Source organism: Xenopus tropicalis, chromosome 7, assembly GCF_000004195.4.
Source record: "Xenopus tropicalis strain Nigerian chromosome 7, UCB_Xtro_10.0, whole genome shotgun sequence".
Lineage (NCBI taxonomy): Eukaryota > Metazoa > Chordata > Amphibia > Anura > Pipidae > Xenopus > Xenopus tropicalis.
In genome coordinates, this window is record NC_030683.2 from 59,761,253 (window position 1) to 59,778,375 (window position 17,123).

General features: G+C 39.3%; 1 protein-coding gene and 1 long non-coding RNA gene across 2 annotated transcripts in view; one reads left to right on the forward strand and one right to left on the reverse strand.

The window, feature by feature from the left end:
• Positions 1-726: 726 nt before the first annotated feature.
• The window catches only part of cabp2 (calcium binding protein 2), a 109,215-nt gene continuing 92,818 nt past the window's right edge, over positions 727-17,123 (reverse strand). The window contains exons 5-6 of the mRNA XM_031906501.1: positions 2,014-2,161; positions 727-743 (exon numbers count right to left, since the gene is read on the reverse strand). Of these exons, the coding sequence (XP_031762361.1) occupies positions 727-743; positions 2,014-2,161 (165 nt within the window). The remainder of the gene's footprint in view (positions 744-2,013; positions 2,162-17,123) is intronic.
• On the forward strand, positions 7,262-13,678 carry LOC105947785. Its single transcript, XR_001171262.3, has 3 exons — positions 7,262-7,303; positions 11,959-12,092; positions 13,027-13,678. It is a non-coding gene; the product is annotated as an uncharacterized LOC105947785 (long non-coding RNA).

Consider the following 17,123-nt stretch of genomic DNA (forward strand, 5'->3'; position numbering starts at 1 on the left):
TGTCTGCTGGAGACTCGGAGCCCTCTGTTAAGTGACTCTAATGCTTTCTTTGGTGCCATGGGACAACTTTATGATGACCCTAAGAGATCATCGACTGCTGAAGTCATGATTAGCTCACTACAGCTAGTCAAACGCCCAGTAGAGGACTGTGTTACTGAATTCCGTACTTATGCCACAGATACTGAATGGAATGACAAAGCTCTCAAACGTCAATTTTATTTAGGGTTAAGTGGGTCCCTAAAGGATGAGCTGGCCCGTGTGGGAGTCCCCGAAAGTCTCGAAGACCTTATTGAATTGGTAATCCAAATTGATCGACGGCTGAAAAAGAGACGTGCTGAGAGAATAAATCCATCTTCCTCGTCCTGGGTTCTCACTAAAGCTCCTTTTGTCTCGCGACCTCTTACTCCTGCTGTTTCTGTGGAACCTCCTGAACCTATGCAGATTGGTCTCATCAGGACAGCCATCACTCCTGAGGAAAGGTCCCACAGATGACAACCCAATCTGTGTCTCTACTGTGGTCTTCCGGGTCATTTTTTAAGAGATTGTCCTACCCGGCCCACGGGTAAGCCAAAGCCACCTTCCTCATTTTCAACCCCCACTATTTCCAAGGAGATTCCTCTGCTAATTGTCTCTATCTCCTTACAGTGATCCCAAGGTTTCCTAAAGAACCAACATACCTACACATCTGAAGCAGCAACCTCTTCTTGTGAGGACGGCAGATGGCTCTCATATCTCTTCTGGGCCTGTAACATTAGAAACTTTGCCACTTTCAGTTATTATTGACTCTAATCATGCTTTGTCTTTTGATGTGGTTTCCTCTCCTCTTTTCCTGTTAATCCTCGGTTTCCCCTGGTTAAAGTCACATAACCCTTCAATAAACTGGAGCACTGGTATCATGAACTTTTCCTCTGAATGTTGCATTTCTCATTCTGCATCCAACACTCCTGAAGCAAGATTGCTGGCCTTGCGTCCGTTACAGGATTCTTGGTTGAAATCCTTACCTCGTTATTTACAAGACTTTGCTGACGTCTTTGATGCAAAGGGTGCAAATACTCTTCCTCCTCATTGAATCTATGACTGCCCAATTGAATTATTATTATTCGGTTTATCCTTTGGCTTTGACTTCTGACGTTGATTTCTGGTTTTGACCCCGGCCTGTTTTGACCTTCCCTTCTCCAACCGGAGCCTGCTATTGTGTACCCTGCTGCGGATAAAGGCTTTCCTGCTCACAGGTACCTATGGCACTTCTGCTATTCTTCAGCTGGGCCTGTTACTGTTTTTGGGTTCAGTGGGAAGCTCAGGGGAGGCTAGTTATCATCTAACTACCGTGATACCTGACACTGGCTGTCCTTAGTAATAAAATTAATACATATCAGATACATTTTTTTAATGTTCCTGTCAATATTTTATGAACGGAATGGTAGTGCGATGAAAAAATATAAATGATTTCTGTTGTAACATGTAACTATAATGTAGGTTTTTCAGATGTGTAAGCCTGCATTGTATACTGATATTTCCATATAACACAGTAGCCAACAGGCTTGAATTTGAAAAACAATAGACAGCAGACACAATAGCCAGTTATTTATTTACAGTAAACAATGGGCTGTGGGCTAGGAGTTGGTTCACACCCAATACACCACAGACACTGTACCACCAAGAACCTGCTTTAATATTACTCCCACTATCTAAGTGGGGGACTTTACGCTAGATCATTATACATGAATATGGGAGGGATCATCAGTTTGTTCTGTTAGGTCCCCCTGTTACAGGTGGAGTTAGCTTGTTTAGGTTGTGATGTTTGATCTGTTCAGGGTACCCAAGAAATAAGTTTGCACATGTCTGTTTCAGGAAGATCTCATTCTAGGACTTTGAAATTGGCTATTTTGACCAAAAGGCCCAAAGGATCCAAACTTCATGAAAGGACTGCAGCTCTTAAGGGAACCTCTGTTGAACTACATCACTACAGGAATATGGAAATTAAAGTTTAGAGAACTGTTGCCAAAAACTTACCTTCAAAGTCTACAAGCCCATCTCCATTAACATCAACGTCTTGCAGGATCTCATCTACGTCACAGGGTCCCAACTGCTGGCCAAGTAATTTTTTCATAGCCTCTCGCAGTTCATGTGTACTGATTCGTCCGTCACCATTTGAGTCAAACTGAAGGAACATAAAAACAGATATGGGATAACAGCAAAAGTTATTAAAACTTACATAGAGTAATAGATTTTTGTTTTGTTATTTAAAGAAAAGGCAGAATACATGTTCTGTTTTTTTGTGCTCAAGGAACTCGATCAAATTATTTGGGTATAACTTGATACAATGGAACCACAATGGAATTTTCCTGTGCTTACACTGCGTTAAATATGAATAAAAAAAAATTCTTCACAAGATCTGGAGTGCTGGTCCATTGCATCAAAATAAATAAATAAATTAAAAAAATATATATATAAGTATGGGATCCCTTATCCGGAAACCCGTTATCCAGAAAGTTCCGAATTACACAAAGGCCATCTCCCATAGACTCCATTATAAGCAAATAATTCTAATTTTTAAAAATGATTTCCTTTTTCTCTGTAAAAATAAAACAGTACCTTGTACTTGATCCCAACTAAGATATAATTAATACCTATTGGAGGTTTATTCAATTCTTAGATGATTTTTAACAGACTTAAGTTATGGAGATCCAAATTACAGAAAGATCCCTTATCCAGAAACCCCCATGTCCCGAGCATTCTGGATAACAGGTCCCATATCTGTATATATAAAAAATGCAAGAAATAGCTGCACTCGCTTATTAGAGAGAGTGCCTGGATGCATACCGCAAAAGAGTAAATATAGACTGTTATTTAAACAGGGCAGTCACAGGACAATTATGGTGAAAAAGAAATAAGTGTATTTGTTATTCCAACATTTCGACTGTGGTCTCAAAGAAGCCCGAAACGTTGGAATAACAAATAAACTCTATTTCTTTTTCACCATACTTTTAAGTTCTGTGAGTGCCCTGCTTTATATGACAGCGTAGCACGGTGGATACATGGTGGAGGCTCCCTTTTATTTCAGAGTTCTTAGCCAAACCCCCAACACCAAGTGCTGACTTGTGCAATAGTGTGTACAAACTTTTGTCATGAACATGTACAATTTATTAGCTTTGTAGCAGGCCTTATTTGTTTCTCAAATAAGTTGTACATAGAGTATATTGTCTATCAACTGTTTGTTTATTCCAGGATGCTGGGTAACAATACCTGTTTACCCAGCAATATACATAGAACAAAGACATTGTTCCTTGAACATTGACTCAAACCTAAGATTTCATATGTCAAAGCAGATGTATAGATTGTAAATCATTATAAAATCAATAGAAAATCCACCGTGCTACAGACAGTCTATAAATATACAGGTATGGGTTCCGCTATCCAGAATGGCAGCTATTTCTTGCATTTTTTATATATACAGGTATGGGACCTGTTATCCAGAATGCTTGGTACCTGGGGTATTCTGGATAAGGGATCTTTCCGTAATTTGGATCTCCATAACTTAAGTCAAGTTAAAAATCATTTAAGAATTGAATAAACCTCCAATAGGGATTAGTTATATCTTAGTTGGGATCAAGTATGGATCTCCTACCTTAAGTCTACAAAAAAAATTATTTAAACATTAAATAAAACCAATAGGATAGTTTTTGTTGCAATAAGGATTAATTATATCTTAGTTGGGATCAAGTACAAGGTACTGTTTTATTATTACAGAGAAAAAGGAAACCATTTTTATAAATGTGAATTATTTTTCATTAAAATGGAGTCTATGGGAGATGGCCTCGCATCGCTCAGGACTTATAACAAAATTTGTAGTTTATTAAGTGTAGAAACAGAGAACTGACGTTTCGGCCACAATTGCAGCCTTTCTCAAAGTTTCTCAACTTCTCAACAATTCATATTTTGTTTACTATATATATATATATATATATATATATATATATATATATGTATCATGAATAATTTACCCCTATTGTAAAATATAAGGATATTATAAGTCATTATAAGTTATTATTTGTTATAATACTATAACAGAAATTACATCGCTAAGCACAGATTATAAATGGTAACATTACTAAGCACTGTTTATAAGGATATAATTTACAGGATATTCATGACTTTATATATAGGAACCTGAGGGCCTGTGCCTAGGGAGGCATGCTATTGGCATTAATCCAGCGTATATATATCTTGTCTGAAAAAGGCACTGTTCTGGAGTACCTTCTAAGTGAGGTCCCATGTCTCCTGTCAGAGTAAAATGTTCCATTTTACTGTACTGCTTATGTCCCAGTTTTGGATCTGCACAAGGAACCCAAGAGCACTAGCCCAGGGTTCAATGTTTGTGATTAAAAAAATAGGTACCCCATAGTGAATACGATTCTCCTTTTCTTTAAACAATTCTGCCACTTAAAAAATGCGAGCTGTGACCAATCATAAAACTGCTGTATTACCAAAATTAAATACAATATTTATTTATTGCACCATAAACCAATAAAACCAGACCCTGATGGACAAGGCAGCAAGAATATAGGGCCCACTCTAGCAATAAATATGTGGTGAGCATCAAAAGTTTAGATTCTGCAGACACTGCTCCACACCCTTTCTGTTTTACCACTCAAGCCTCCAACAATTACCCATTAGCCTGGATGAATCCAAACAGTTTAAGAGGGCATAGTCCACCATCAGCTGCACAGATACCTCTGCCAGATATCCTCTATAGTTTGTCATAAATGTGACTTTTTTAAAAGGTATTTTCATTGGAACCAGCTCCATCTAAATTGTACTATTATTATTATTTCATGTTTTATTTTTATTATAGTTAATAATTTAGTTCTGAAAATTGCAGTTCCCTTAGAAACCTACTTTGTTTAGGAAAGCGTGTCACATGCAGCCATCTTATAGAAAGAAGGAATACCCTGACTTCCCATTTGGCAGGATCAGGACGCAAATTGTAAGGAAATTCATTAATGGGGCTACTCACAACCACCATTTATGTATAGGATCTGTTATCTGGAATGCTTGGGACCTGTGTGGTTTTTTTTTTTGTATAAGGGTTCTTTATGTAATTTGTAATGCTATGCCGTAAGTCTGCTAAATAAAACTTTAAATATCAAATAAACCCAATAAGGATAGGTAACCATCAATATGAATTTATGCATATTTGTTATGCTCATGTACAAGATACTGTTTTCTTATTACAGAGAAAAAAGAAATTGGTTTTAAAATTAGAATTACCTGCTTAAAATGAACTCTATAGAAGCTGGCATTCCTGGTATTCTGAGGTGTGTTTACAGGTATAGTATCCCTTTAAAATAAGGGATACTATACCTGTAAAATGATATTACATATAATATTGATGCAAAAAAAATGCGCAACAAACAGAAACGGGACAGATTCTCTCATCACTAGTTGCGGCCACTGAAAAAGGCAATCCTGATCATTTACTGATAATTGTATTTATGTGTGTTTTATCAGAGGCAATTCTCAGTATTGTCTATGGCAAGGTATTTTTTGGAGTTTAGTAGCCATGAAAAAGTAGTTGCTACTAGTTGCTCAATGTGTCTTCACCCTAAGTGATCATGGGGTTAAAGTGACTGGTAGCTTTTTCATGTTATGATGTAGTGTGCATATATTTCATACTTTGTGTAAAGGGAATATCTCACTAAATGGTTCAATGGTTTGTGAAGTAAAGATACATTTTAAGCATGTCCACAGTGCTGTTTTGCAGGTACTTGCAGTGTATTTAAATTGTTAAATAAGCAAATTAATCATTCAGTAAACTCTTTGATGCCTTGTATACCAATAAATTCATTCAGAAAACATCCCATGTCATTAAAAAAGAGTTGTAAGCCTTAATTGCAAGTGAGAAATGAAAAGTTCATTGAAATGAACTTTGGACTTGATTGACAGGCAATATCAAATTAAACCTATAACCAGTTTTTGGTACTGCTGGTATAACTGGTATGGGTTCTAGAGTGATGAATGTGTGTGAGTTTATTTTATAGGGGTCCTGATGGCATGGCATGGCTCTTATCAGTCAGGGCTTGGAAGAGGGCATCACAGGGTCATCACATGGGTGGTTCAAGACCTTGTTTCTGATTCTGGGAGAATGTTTATTGAATACCTTTTTCTAGTTTAACCCCTGCAAGTCTAAATGACATGGCATGACATGCATATTTTTCAACTGCAGTTAGAAAAAAAATCAAGATCACAATAAAAAAAGCAGTACTTCAACTTGCTTCAGTGGTGAAGACATATTTCCATTACTACATATACATACAGAAACTATTCCCCACTGTGATATTGCAAAGCTGCTGTATAAATGCTACATAAACATAATAAATTCTATTATTTATTAAAACCATTAAAACTAGACCCTGGCCCTTAAAGGAGAAGGAAAGTCAAAATCTATTAAGCACACTATTAAATAGTACTACTATTGCTATGTAAAAATGCTATATTTCTGGCTTGCCTAATGAAAGATTTACAGAGATACACCTGCTACATTCTACATACTTGTTTCAGTGAACGGCGCCGCCATCTTTAACAATGGATCCCCAGTCCCTTTTCCTCACTGTCTCTACTGCACATGCATCCCCAACATCCTCCCTGCGCCCCCCCCTGCGTCCTTCTGTGTCTCCCCTCTGCAGCTGTGTCCTTATGTGTATCCACTTATGTGTATCGTCCAGCTACCCCCCCCCCGCGTCCTCTAGTCAGCACCCCCGCTCCGCTTGCCTCTCCCCCACCCAGCACCTGCCGGGGGAAGAGGCAACCTGAGCTGGGGCTAGCAACTCCCCCATCGCAGCTCCACTTGCCAGCACTTCTGGGGCCAGACCTGGCTTTTACTATCACAGCAGCAGCTGCGGCGCCCGGCGCCCAGCACCCAGCGTGCCACTAAACCTGTAGTACGGCAGCAAGCAGCGGCACCCACCTTCCGTGCCCAGTCCTCCCCAAGCCAGCCTGAACTGACCAATAGCTGACTAGGACCGGCCCCTAGCCGCTGCCTGATTGGCTGCGAGGCTTTGGGAGGATAACCCGAAACTAAAGAAAGAAATGTGGAAGGAGAATTGATCTTCTGATTGCAGCCGGCCTTTTCTCTCTCTCTTTTGCTCTCCTCACCTGCTGCTGCTGCTGCCAGACGCTTGTGCGCATGCGCCGCCTACAGTAACAAGTCGTCAAGTCTGGGAAGGAGCGATGCATTATGGGAATCTTCTCTACACTGCTCAGCGTTTTTTTTTTCCTGTTTGGCTTCTGATCTTCTGAACAGGTGAAGTATGGGGAGACTTAAGGGCACTATTGAGACAACTGAAGGTATGCCTGCATTTTGAGATTAACTCTTTACTGACCTTTCCTTCCCCTTTAAAATGAAGGCCGAAATATTAGAGGGGCCCCATAGCAGTAAATATGTGGTGAACATTCTGCAGGGAATGCTTAAAAACGAGGATGGTATCATAAAGTACACACTTCTTTGTGATTAAAGATAGTTATAATATTTAAAAAAAAGGGAATGTAATTTTTAAACCAGTGGGGGGCATTTTTTTAGTAGCTTATTGCACTAAATATCTGTGTCCTTGAAATATTAATAATAGGTGAGTGCAGAGCACCTCTTGTCTTGGATTTTTATAATATCATAAAACTTAAATCATGCTGATATTAGGTAATTAGGATTATTCAAATGCACAGTCTGTCTGTGCATGTGGACATATAAAATATGTTTAATAGTGCAATGCACTTCTCACATTGTCAACATTAGGATACTTTATTCCACAGTATTGACCTAGTACATTGTGTCCTCAGAGGTTGTGAAAATAGAATGAAACCAAAACCCAATATCTACCTATCTAAATTCGGCCCTAATGATCTATTTCATTTTTAGATGTTAGTAGAGTTTCAAACAATGACACATGCAGTATGTCATTTTGGAGACATGCTTTATCTATCGGGTGTACCGTAATAATTTATCACAGCTTACTTTTTTGTAATAAGAGATATATATACGTGTATGCAAAGAATGTAAAATCTCATCAGCTTTTTGAACGAGACCATACTACAATTGGTTACATTAATTAATTGTCCACAAGGTTATGATACAAAGAATGTCAGGGCTGGCCTCTGGCGAGAGACCAGCAGGTAGGAGCCTTTGTATAGATAACCCCCAGAACTCCCTTAAAGGAACAGTAACACCAAAAATTGAAAGTGTATAAGAGTAACTAAAATATAATGTGCTGCTGCCCTGCACTGGTAAAAGTTGTGTGTTTACTTCAGAAACACTACTATAATTTATATAAATAAGCTGCTATGTAGCAATGGAGGCAGCCATTCAAAGGAGAAAAGGCACATAGCAGATAACAGATAAAACACTATTGTATTCTACAGAACTTATCTGTTATCTGCTATGTAACCTGTGCCTTTTCTCCTTTTTTCCAGCTTGAATGGCTGCCCCCATGGCTACACAGCAGCTTATGATATAAATTATAGTAGTGTTACTGTGACAAACACACCAGTTTTACCAGTGCAGGGCAACAGTGCATTATATTTGTATTACTTTAAAGCTCTTTCATTTTTGGTGTTACTGTTCCTTTAAAGGGCCAGACAGCCAAGTGAGATGAAAATAGGTAGTTTAATGAAAACAAAAATAAAAGTAAAGTACAAGCCTGTGGTAAGGTAAGGTACAGAGTCCGGCAATATGCAAATCCGTGAGCAGGCAGAGGTCAGTCCAGGCAGAGTTCAAGCAAATCCAATAATCAGGCAGAGGTCAGTCCAGGCAGAGTTCAAGCAAATCCAATAATCAGGCAGAGGTCAGTCCAGGCAGGGTTCAAGCAAATCCAATAATCAGGCAGAGGTCAGTCCAGGCAGAGTTCAAGCAAATCCAATAATCAGGCAGAGGTCAGTCCAGGCAGAGTTCAAGCAAATCCAATAATCAGGCAGAGGTCAGTCCAGGCAGAGTTCAAGCAAATCCAATAATCAGGCAGAGGTCAGTCCAGGCAGAGTTCAAGCAAATCCAATAATCAGGCAGAGGTCAGTCCAGGCAGGGTTCAAGCAAATCCAATAATCAGGCAGAGGTCAGTCCAGGCAGAGTTCAAGCAAATCCAATAATCAGGCAGAGGTCAGTCCAGGCAGAGTTCAAGCAAATCCAATAATCAGGCAGAGGTCAGTCCAGGCAGAGTTCAAGCAAATCCAATAATCAGGCAGAGGTCAGTCCAGGCAGAGTTCAAGCAAATCCAATAATCAGGCAGAGGTCAAATCGGGGAACCAAACAGAGATCAGGCAGGGCAAAGGCAGGGAACAGGAATCAGAAGTGGCAAGACAAAGCTCAGCAGGACCGATGATCGAGCAACTGGGTGTTGCCCGAAGAGGGTTTATATAGGTGGGTAATTAGAAAAGCTGCCACACATGTGATAAACAATATATGTTGCGACATAAGCAAAACTGGTGGAAATGCATAAGGCACATAAGGGCGACTGATCCCAAGGAGCTCATGGAGCCTCCTGTGGCTCACTAAGCAAGTGCACTTGCAGTCCAGCACCAAGTCCAGGGTTCGATTCCCTGCAGTTCCTGACAAAGAAATTTGTTAAAATAGTTCATATTCAGTGGCACCAGAATCTGTATCACTTGTGATGTTGCCCATAGCAACTAATCAGCAATTAGATTTGAATATTCACCTATAAATTAAATAAACAAAAGCAAAGATCTCATTGAGTTACTATGAGCAATATAATCAGTGCTGTTGGCTTACACTCTATAATAAAAATGCCCCATATTGTACACTTTGAACTTTGCAAAAGCAAACATCTCTATTCTCACTTTCACATGTAACCATGGTTACTCCATATTTTTACAGGTTTGTACAGCGCAACAAGTACCTAATAAATACAAAAGTGACTATAAAATACAAGATAGCTGTGCCACTAATCCACATGTTTAAAATATGAGGAATATAAAGAATTAAAATCTCAAACATTGGAAATACATCATAATGTAACAAGAATATGTAGATAGCGTGCAGGCTCCATAACTTTATAGTTTGTGCCTTAAAAATAAAATAAATCCACAGTTAAAAACCACTAAAAAAATAAATGATTCCTATACTGCAGGCTGATGCAAAATAGTTAATCAAACAAAGATTGGTCCCTCTCTTCATTCATACCATAAGGAAAAAGTGTCATTAGACTTTCTGGGGTAAACTTAGTTTTTTGTGGCTTTACCCCCCATAAAATCCAGTTGATTTTGCAGTAACTGAAATTACAGAAATGATACACCATATGGGGGTATTTTCATTTTGGGGCCCCTACATGCCACATACATAGGTAATCCTATGCACATTGGGTATTAAACTGTTTAGTGGACCCCTGGCATTTATCTTGGTACCTAATGATATGTGAGAGATAAGAAGCTGTACATTGGAAGCTTTGAAACAATTTTTCAAAAATGTCCCAAATTTTATAAAAACTGATACATTTAGGAAAGCTTTGCAACTTGGTAATTTAGAGTAGAAGTACAGTTGTACCTATTCTGGACTCATCAGAATCTGTTCTTTCCAAAAATGTATAGTTTTCTAGGGTAAACCTACTCAAAGTGGAATATTTGGCCTTGAAAACTAAAGTATGCAGATATCTGAAGCAGGGCTTTGGAAAGTTAGCAGTGTACTGCTGAGACTTTTTGACCTATACAATCTCCATAAAACTATACATAGTTCGTATTGGCATGTTCAAGAGACAGTGAACTTTCCAATCAGTTGTATTTTTGTGCATAAAATAATACTAGATATTTCTGAGTTAGTTGTTTCTGATATGTGTTTATATTATGGAATATATTGTCTTCATTTTTAGACATTTAGGGGCCGATTCACTAAAAGCCGAAAAAATGTGCTAAAAATATTATCACTTTATTTTGAGAATTAACGATCGACAAAAGGACACTTGTCTGAATTAAGAAACTATTTCATTGTCATTAATTATCTTGCAATTACATATTTTTAAGCAATATTTTAAAACACGCAAAATATGTATGCGTCATTTGATAGCACGCGATATTAGCGCACGCTATTATGCGCGTAAACGTTACGTCCCGGTGGCCCAGGAGTCAGTGGGTCCTCCTGCTCCTGACCATTTGGCCTGTTTGATCGTCATTCCATATTTCTGAATGGGAACAAAGAGGAAGAATAGATGTTAGCATGCAAATAAAAGAGAATAGGAGAATAAAGTGGTTGAGTGAGAAAAAAAGGAGGAAAATTTGTTTGGAGAGTGGTCCCATGGTCTAAGGTTTTCTGGTGGGCCCCTGGGGTCCCAGTCCGACACTGTGTGCAAACATTCAAACTTGTGCAACTTCACATTTGTCCAACAGTGAGGAAGAGAGGCCTGTCTACATTACTATATTAGCAACCCAGATTTCTCTGATCTTGAACTTACAGACAAAGATTATTGTCCTCGGGAAACAAGTGAAGTAGAAAGTGAGGAACTTGACACACCCTCCTCACCCAAACAAAGCAAAAAAAAACAGCACGAGAACAGACTGAGAAATCTGTAATTTACAGAATTTGAAAATGAAGCTTTTATTTAGAAATTAGTACCATTGTTTGACAGAATAATTGGCAAATATTCTACTAAAACTGCTAGTGCCATCAAAACTAAGTTACTGGAAGGACATAGCTGACCATGTCAACAGTGTTGGTGTCTGTCTAAGAAGCATGCAGCATTGCAAGAAAAGATACCAAGACATAAAGAGGGTCCTGAAGAAAAAACTTTCTGATGAATCCAAATATAGATATTTCTATTTAACACTTGCTGATCTGCTTTTCTCATCAATCTGCTTTTACTTTTTGCCTACTGCCTTTTCTTCCTTTTGAGTAGCAAAAAGTGACAACGTTGTGATGGATTGCGTATTCTAGCCAACACAATAAAAGCATTCATATATTTTGTCTAGGTCTGGAACTGGAGGTGGTCCTTCTAAAAATGTTTTCTTCACTGCATATGAGGAAATGTTCATGTCTGTTATACACGGAGACTGCGTGACTGGTGTCGCCGGTGTTTTGGATTCTGACAGATATGTCACCAAAGGTAGGTCCAATGACATTAATACAAGTGTATTTTCCATTGCAAGAGAAGCTCATTATTAATGGAATCCAACTTTTTAAAAAACAGATTCATTGTTAACAGCTGTTAGAAGCAAAGCCAGACAATCGTCACTTTCTAGCATTGCAGGTAATATTGTTTACTAAGTTTGGAGGACACGTGGATTGTGTCAGGCTTCTGCAATGGCATGAGAGTGAATTGTGTCCGTGTATAATGCAGGTGTTTAAATCAGAGAAGTGCAGTGTATTTGTAATAGAGATAGGTGTTATATTGGACATGTGTGTCTTGCTAGACATTTAATCATAGACAGAACATCCTGCCTATCATCAGTTTGGGGTGTTGTTATTAGTAGTGTAGGTTATTTTAATTTTTTTTGTTTGTTTGTGTGTTCTGGTTAATCTTAATATAGATGTGTGTGTCATACCCTCTTGTTTGCCGTCAGGGTCGGACTGGGGGGTGCAGGGCCCACCGGGGCTCCCGCACCAGGGGCCCTGCAGGTGCCCCAGCCAGCCGTATCCCCTACCCCCCCAGGGGCCCCCCTAACCCCCCCACCTGACATCCGCCCCAAGCGCGTATAAATTGAACACGTTAGGGGAGGAACAGTCAGAAGGGGGAACGCCGGCAAGGGTCGGACAGGGCCGCCGGGGCCCACCGGGGCCTGTTTTCCGTCCATATACAGAAAAATGTGCAGTCAGTTAATCTTGTACTTGTGCAGTCAATCTTTCAGTCTGGTTTTTGGCCTTGCAATGTGTTTGGCTAAAGATTGTATCTTTTTTCCTCATTTTGAATGAATGTCCACAAATACATTTTTAACATGAACTTTGTAATGTCCAAAAATAACAGAATAACATTATTCTCCATCAACTTGTATGTTTCATGAACATCATTGAAAAAAATATATCCTTTTTTTTGGATCAAGGTCCAAGAGGTCACTGGATTGGAAAGTCAGCAAGATAGCTCTGCAGAGAACCCCAACAATCTCCTGAAATGGAAAAAAGAATGTTTATTGTTGATGATAATGCAAGACAGTGTCCTGAAAATTTTAGTGATTATGCTGTATTTTCTAATGATGTCAGGTAATGATAATAATGCTAAGCCTTTACAATGCCCACAACAAGCACTTGTTAAAGGTAAGGTCAAATCCATACATAGTACTGTTATCCCAAAAGTACTTGAACCCCCCAAAAAATTGTTTACATAACTCTCTTATCAATTATCAAAAATCTCTCATGAAAAAAATGCATGTTGTTCATCTTGATCTGTGTATCGCCACAACATGTTACAACAGTCAGGCATCACAAGCCTCATACGAGGCAGCTATGTTAAAGGACATGTAAACCCCACACACACAAAGTTAATCAGTGAACAGCCTCTTTGAAATCTTTCAATGCCTGCCAGACTGGTTGCATATACAACTAATTTCAACTTTTCAGCTGTTGCAGCTTTAATTACTTCATTATTAGGCCCAATAAGTACTTAGTTAAATCATAGTTACCGTGAATGCAGAAATGTTGCATATTGCCACTTATTACTGTTGAGCTCAATAAAATAAATGATCTTTTTTTTTTTAAAGTGTGCAACTATTTTCACTGGAAATAAAAAAATCGTTTCAGATGTTTTGTTTTGTGTTTCTTTTTTTATTCTAGTAAAGATTGTAGGTATCTACACGCAAAGCAATTGTTTATAATTTCTCTGTGTACTTGATTGCCTCTGTTATCTGCACTTTGTACACAATGTATGGGATGAATTGGGTCATCTAGGTCATCAGCCACAAACTCAGGCAATCCATGACGGTTGGCAATATTATGCAGTACAGCACATTCTACTACAATTTGGGCCACTTTACTGGGGCTGTACATCAGACTTCCTCCTGACTTGTCCAGACATCTGAGCAGCTTTTCAGAACCCCAAAAGTTTGCTCAATTACAGACCGCGCTCTCACATGTGCTTCATTAAAAGCAGGCTGGGTATTGGAGTCATTAGCCACCAATAACAGAGGTAGCCAGCATCTCCTGAAATAAAATAAGATGAAATAAGTTGATGAAATCAAATAAGCTGCTTCCAGTCTCCCACTGTGAAAAGAGGGCCCGCTTGCAATTGCAAACCATGCTTATGGCAGGCAGGCCCTGGTTTCACAGGTGGAGACAGAAAGCAAATCTAGGAAACTTCTGATAGACATGACACAAATACTTACCTAAAAGCCATCCATGAGGTATTTTTCCAGTTTGAAAATCAGCATATAGTCCGGACTGCTACAAAATGTAAGAATCATGTGAGGAGCCTGAAAATCCTGACACAATACTCATGATATTCATGTTAGCATCACAGACGATTTGCATTTTGAGAGAATGGTAACTTTTGCAATTCCGGAAAATATGCCCTTTGTCTAGTGGGGGATTAAATGCCACATGGGTGCAATCTATGACACCTAACACATTTGGGATGCCTCTGACAAAATATAACTGTCTTTTGACGGTGTTCCAGACATTTCTATTGTTGGGAAACTTTATATAATTCCCAGACACTGAACGTATTGCATCCAGGACCTGGCCAAGGGAACATGAAAATGTGGGCTGTGACACTCCACCATATATCCCTCCAAAAACAGTCTGGCAATAAAATGTTCCGCTTTGACCAAATTGACTGGCAGTTAAAGGGTTAAATAACCATCACTCAACTCCGTCTCCACATCCAGGAACTGTACCGTATGTACATCAAACTCCAATATGAACTTGATCGTAGGCAACTTAGAGCCAAGAACTTCTTCAAAAGCATATGCCAGTGCAACATTTGAATCCATCAAGGTCCTCTGGCTCTGTTTGTAATATCTATCTTTGTACATGAAGTAATTCTTAGTCAGTACCCATTTCAAGAGCTGCAAAAGCGTAACACTGAGGATTAATCATCTGATGTAAGGTTTCCCCAATCAACATCATCCCTTGTCATGTGGAAACATATACAGGGAAGTGACGTCCATTGTACATAAAATCACATCACCATTTATCCTGTCAATCTCAACCAGTTTATTTAGGAAATCCCTGGTATAGTTAACATAGGATTGTGTCTTAGTTACTACAGGATATAGCACTCACAGTGAAAATGTAATGTTGACTTTTACAGAACCATGATATGCCTCTTACGGAGCCACTCCTTGGTTATCCTGGCTGTGTGCTTCGGGTCATTGTTATGTTGGAAGACCCAGCCACAACCCATCTTCAATGCTCTGACTGAGGGAAGGAGGTTGTTGCTCAAAATCTCACAGTACATGGCCCCATTCATCCTCTCCTTAATACAGTGCAGTCGTCCTGTCCCCTTCCCAAGCTTCACAGTAGGGATGGTGTTCTTGGGAGGCAACTCATCCTTATTTAGACCAAAAAGTTCTACTTTGCTCTCATCTGACCACATGACTTTCTCCCATGCCTCCTCTGGATCATCCAGATGGTCATTGGCAAACTTCAGACGGGCCTGGACATGCGATGACTTAAGCAGGGGAACCTTCTGTGCTATGCATGATTTGAAACCATTACGGCGTAGTGTTCTACCAACAGTGACCTTTTAAACTGTGGTCCCAGCTCATGTCATTGACCAGCTCCTCCCTTGTAGTTCTGGGCTGATTCCTCACCTTTCTTATGATCTTGCATGGAGCACCAGTCCTAGGGAGACTGACAGTTGTCTTTAGCCTCTTCCATTTTCTAACAATTGCTCCAACAGTTGATCTATTTTCATCAATTTTGTCTCTGGTGTCTTTTGACAGCCCTTTGGTCTTGCCCGTGATAGTAGTTGGTGTCTGCAAACAAAAAAACTTTGTATGGAGCAACACCCACACTGCTGTTTTAAAAAAGCGTTAGTTCTTTATTCAGTCTCTTTAAAAGCATGTTGTGCTTATACAGAAAAAGACCATACGCTTGACGCGTTTCGTGGTATCACACCACTTTCTAAAAAGCTTTTAATGCAAGCGGTAGACATTTTATCTAAAGCTGTTGAATGCTATGCTGATATTCTGAGCTTGGTGCACCAGATTAATAAATTTCCTTCTCTGATTGAGCATTATGAGGGTCTCCAGGTGTGGTGATTTCCAAGAAATTCAACCAGACTTAACAGGAGACAGCAATCAGTTTATTTAAGAGAACACAAGACATGCTAGCCTACTGTAACCTCGGACTACACTAAATACCCTCCAAGAGCATAGAGTAGTGCTCTCCAACTTCTGGGGTACCAAGAAAAAGTTTTTCTGGCCTACATGGTGTAGGGCCAATAATGGTAGCCAGTTTTGACCACGCCCCTTTTTTACGCTGCACCCATTTCAAACTACACCCACATTATCACAAGAGCTTTTAAGACCATACCCAGATTAATTGTGGTAGCACATCTAAAACCCAAATGGTTGGTGCTCATTGCAGTGATTTCACCTCTCATTCATATGTCATATTAAGACATACCCTTAAATCCATATGCATCCCCTATAGATAGCAAAGCAACCTCCAGGATAATTACACACCTTAGGGACGGGACCATATAATGACTATTTCCAAATGTTAACAAACTCCCATAACAAACCCCTGCCAGGTTCACCTCTCACTAATCTCTATACTGATACCATTTAAAGTTTACACTAAGGGGTTTATTTATCATGTTGTGTAAAGAGTGGAGTGAGGCATAACCGGTGATGTTGCCCAGGGCAACCAATCAGCAATTAGATTTCAACAATTAAAAAACAAAAGCAAAGTATCTGATGGCTGCTATGAGCAACATCACTGGTAATGTTTTACTCCACTTTGTACACAGCATGATAAATATACCCCTAAGGTAAGCAGTCACAGCAGCCAGAAAGGTGGGGGCTACACAGAGGGGACACTAGTTGAATAGCACTAGCATAGATGTAATAAAAGCTTTCCCATCCCAAGACCACACTAATGATTTAAGAGACCTTCATTTGGGAACAGACACCTTTCCTGTACAACGCAGTCTTGGCCTAAATTTGGACTTGCAATCTGACACATTTACATTTTAAGCGGA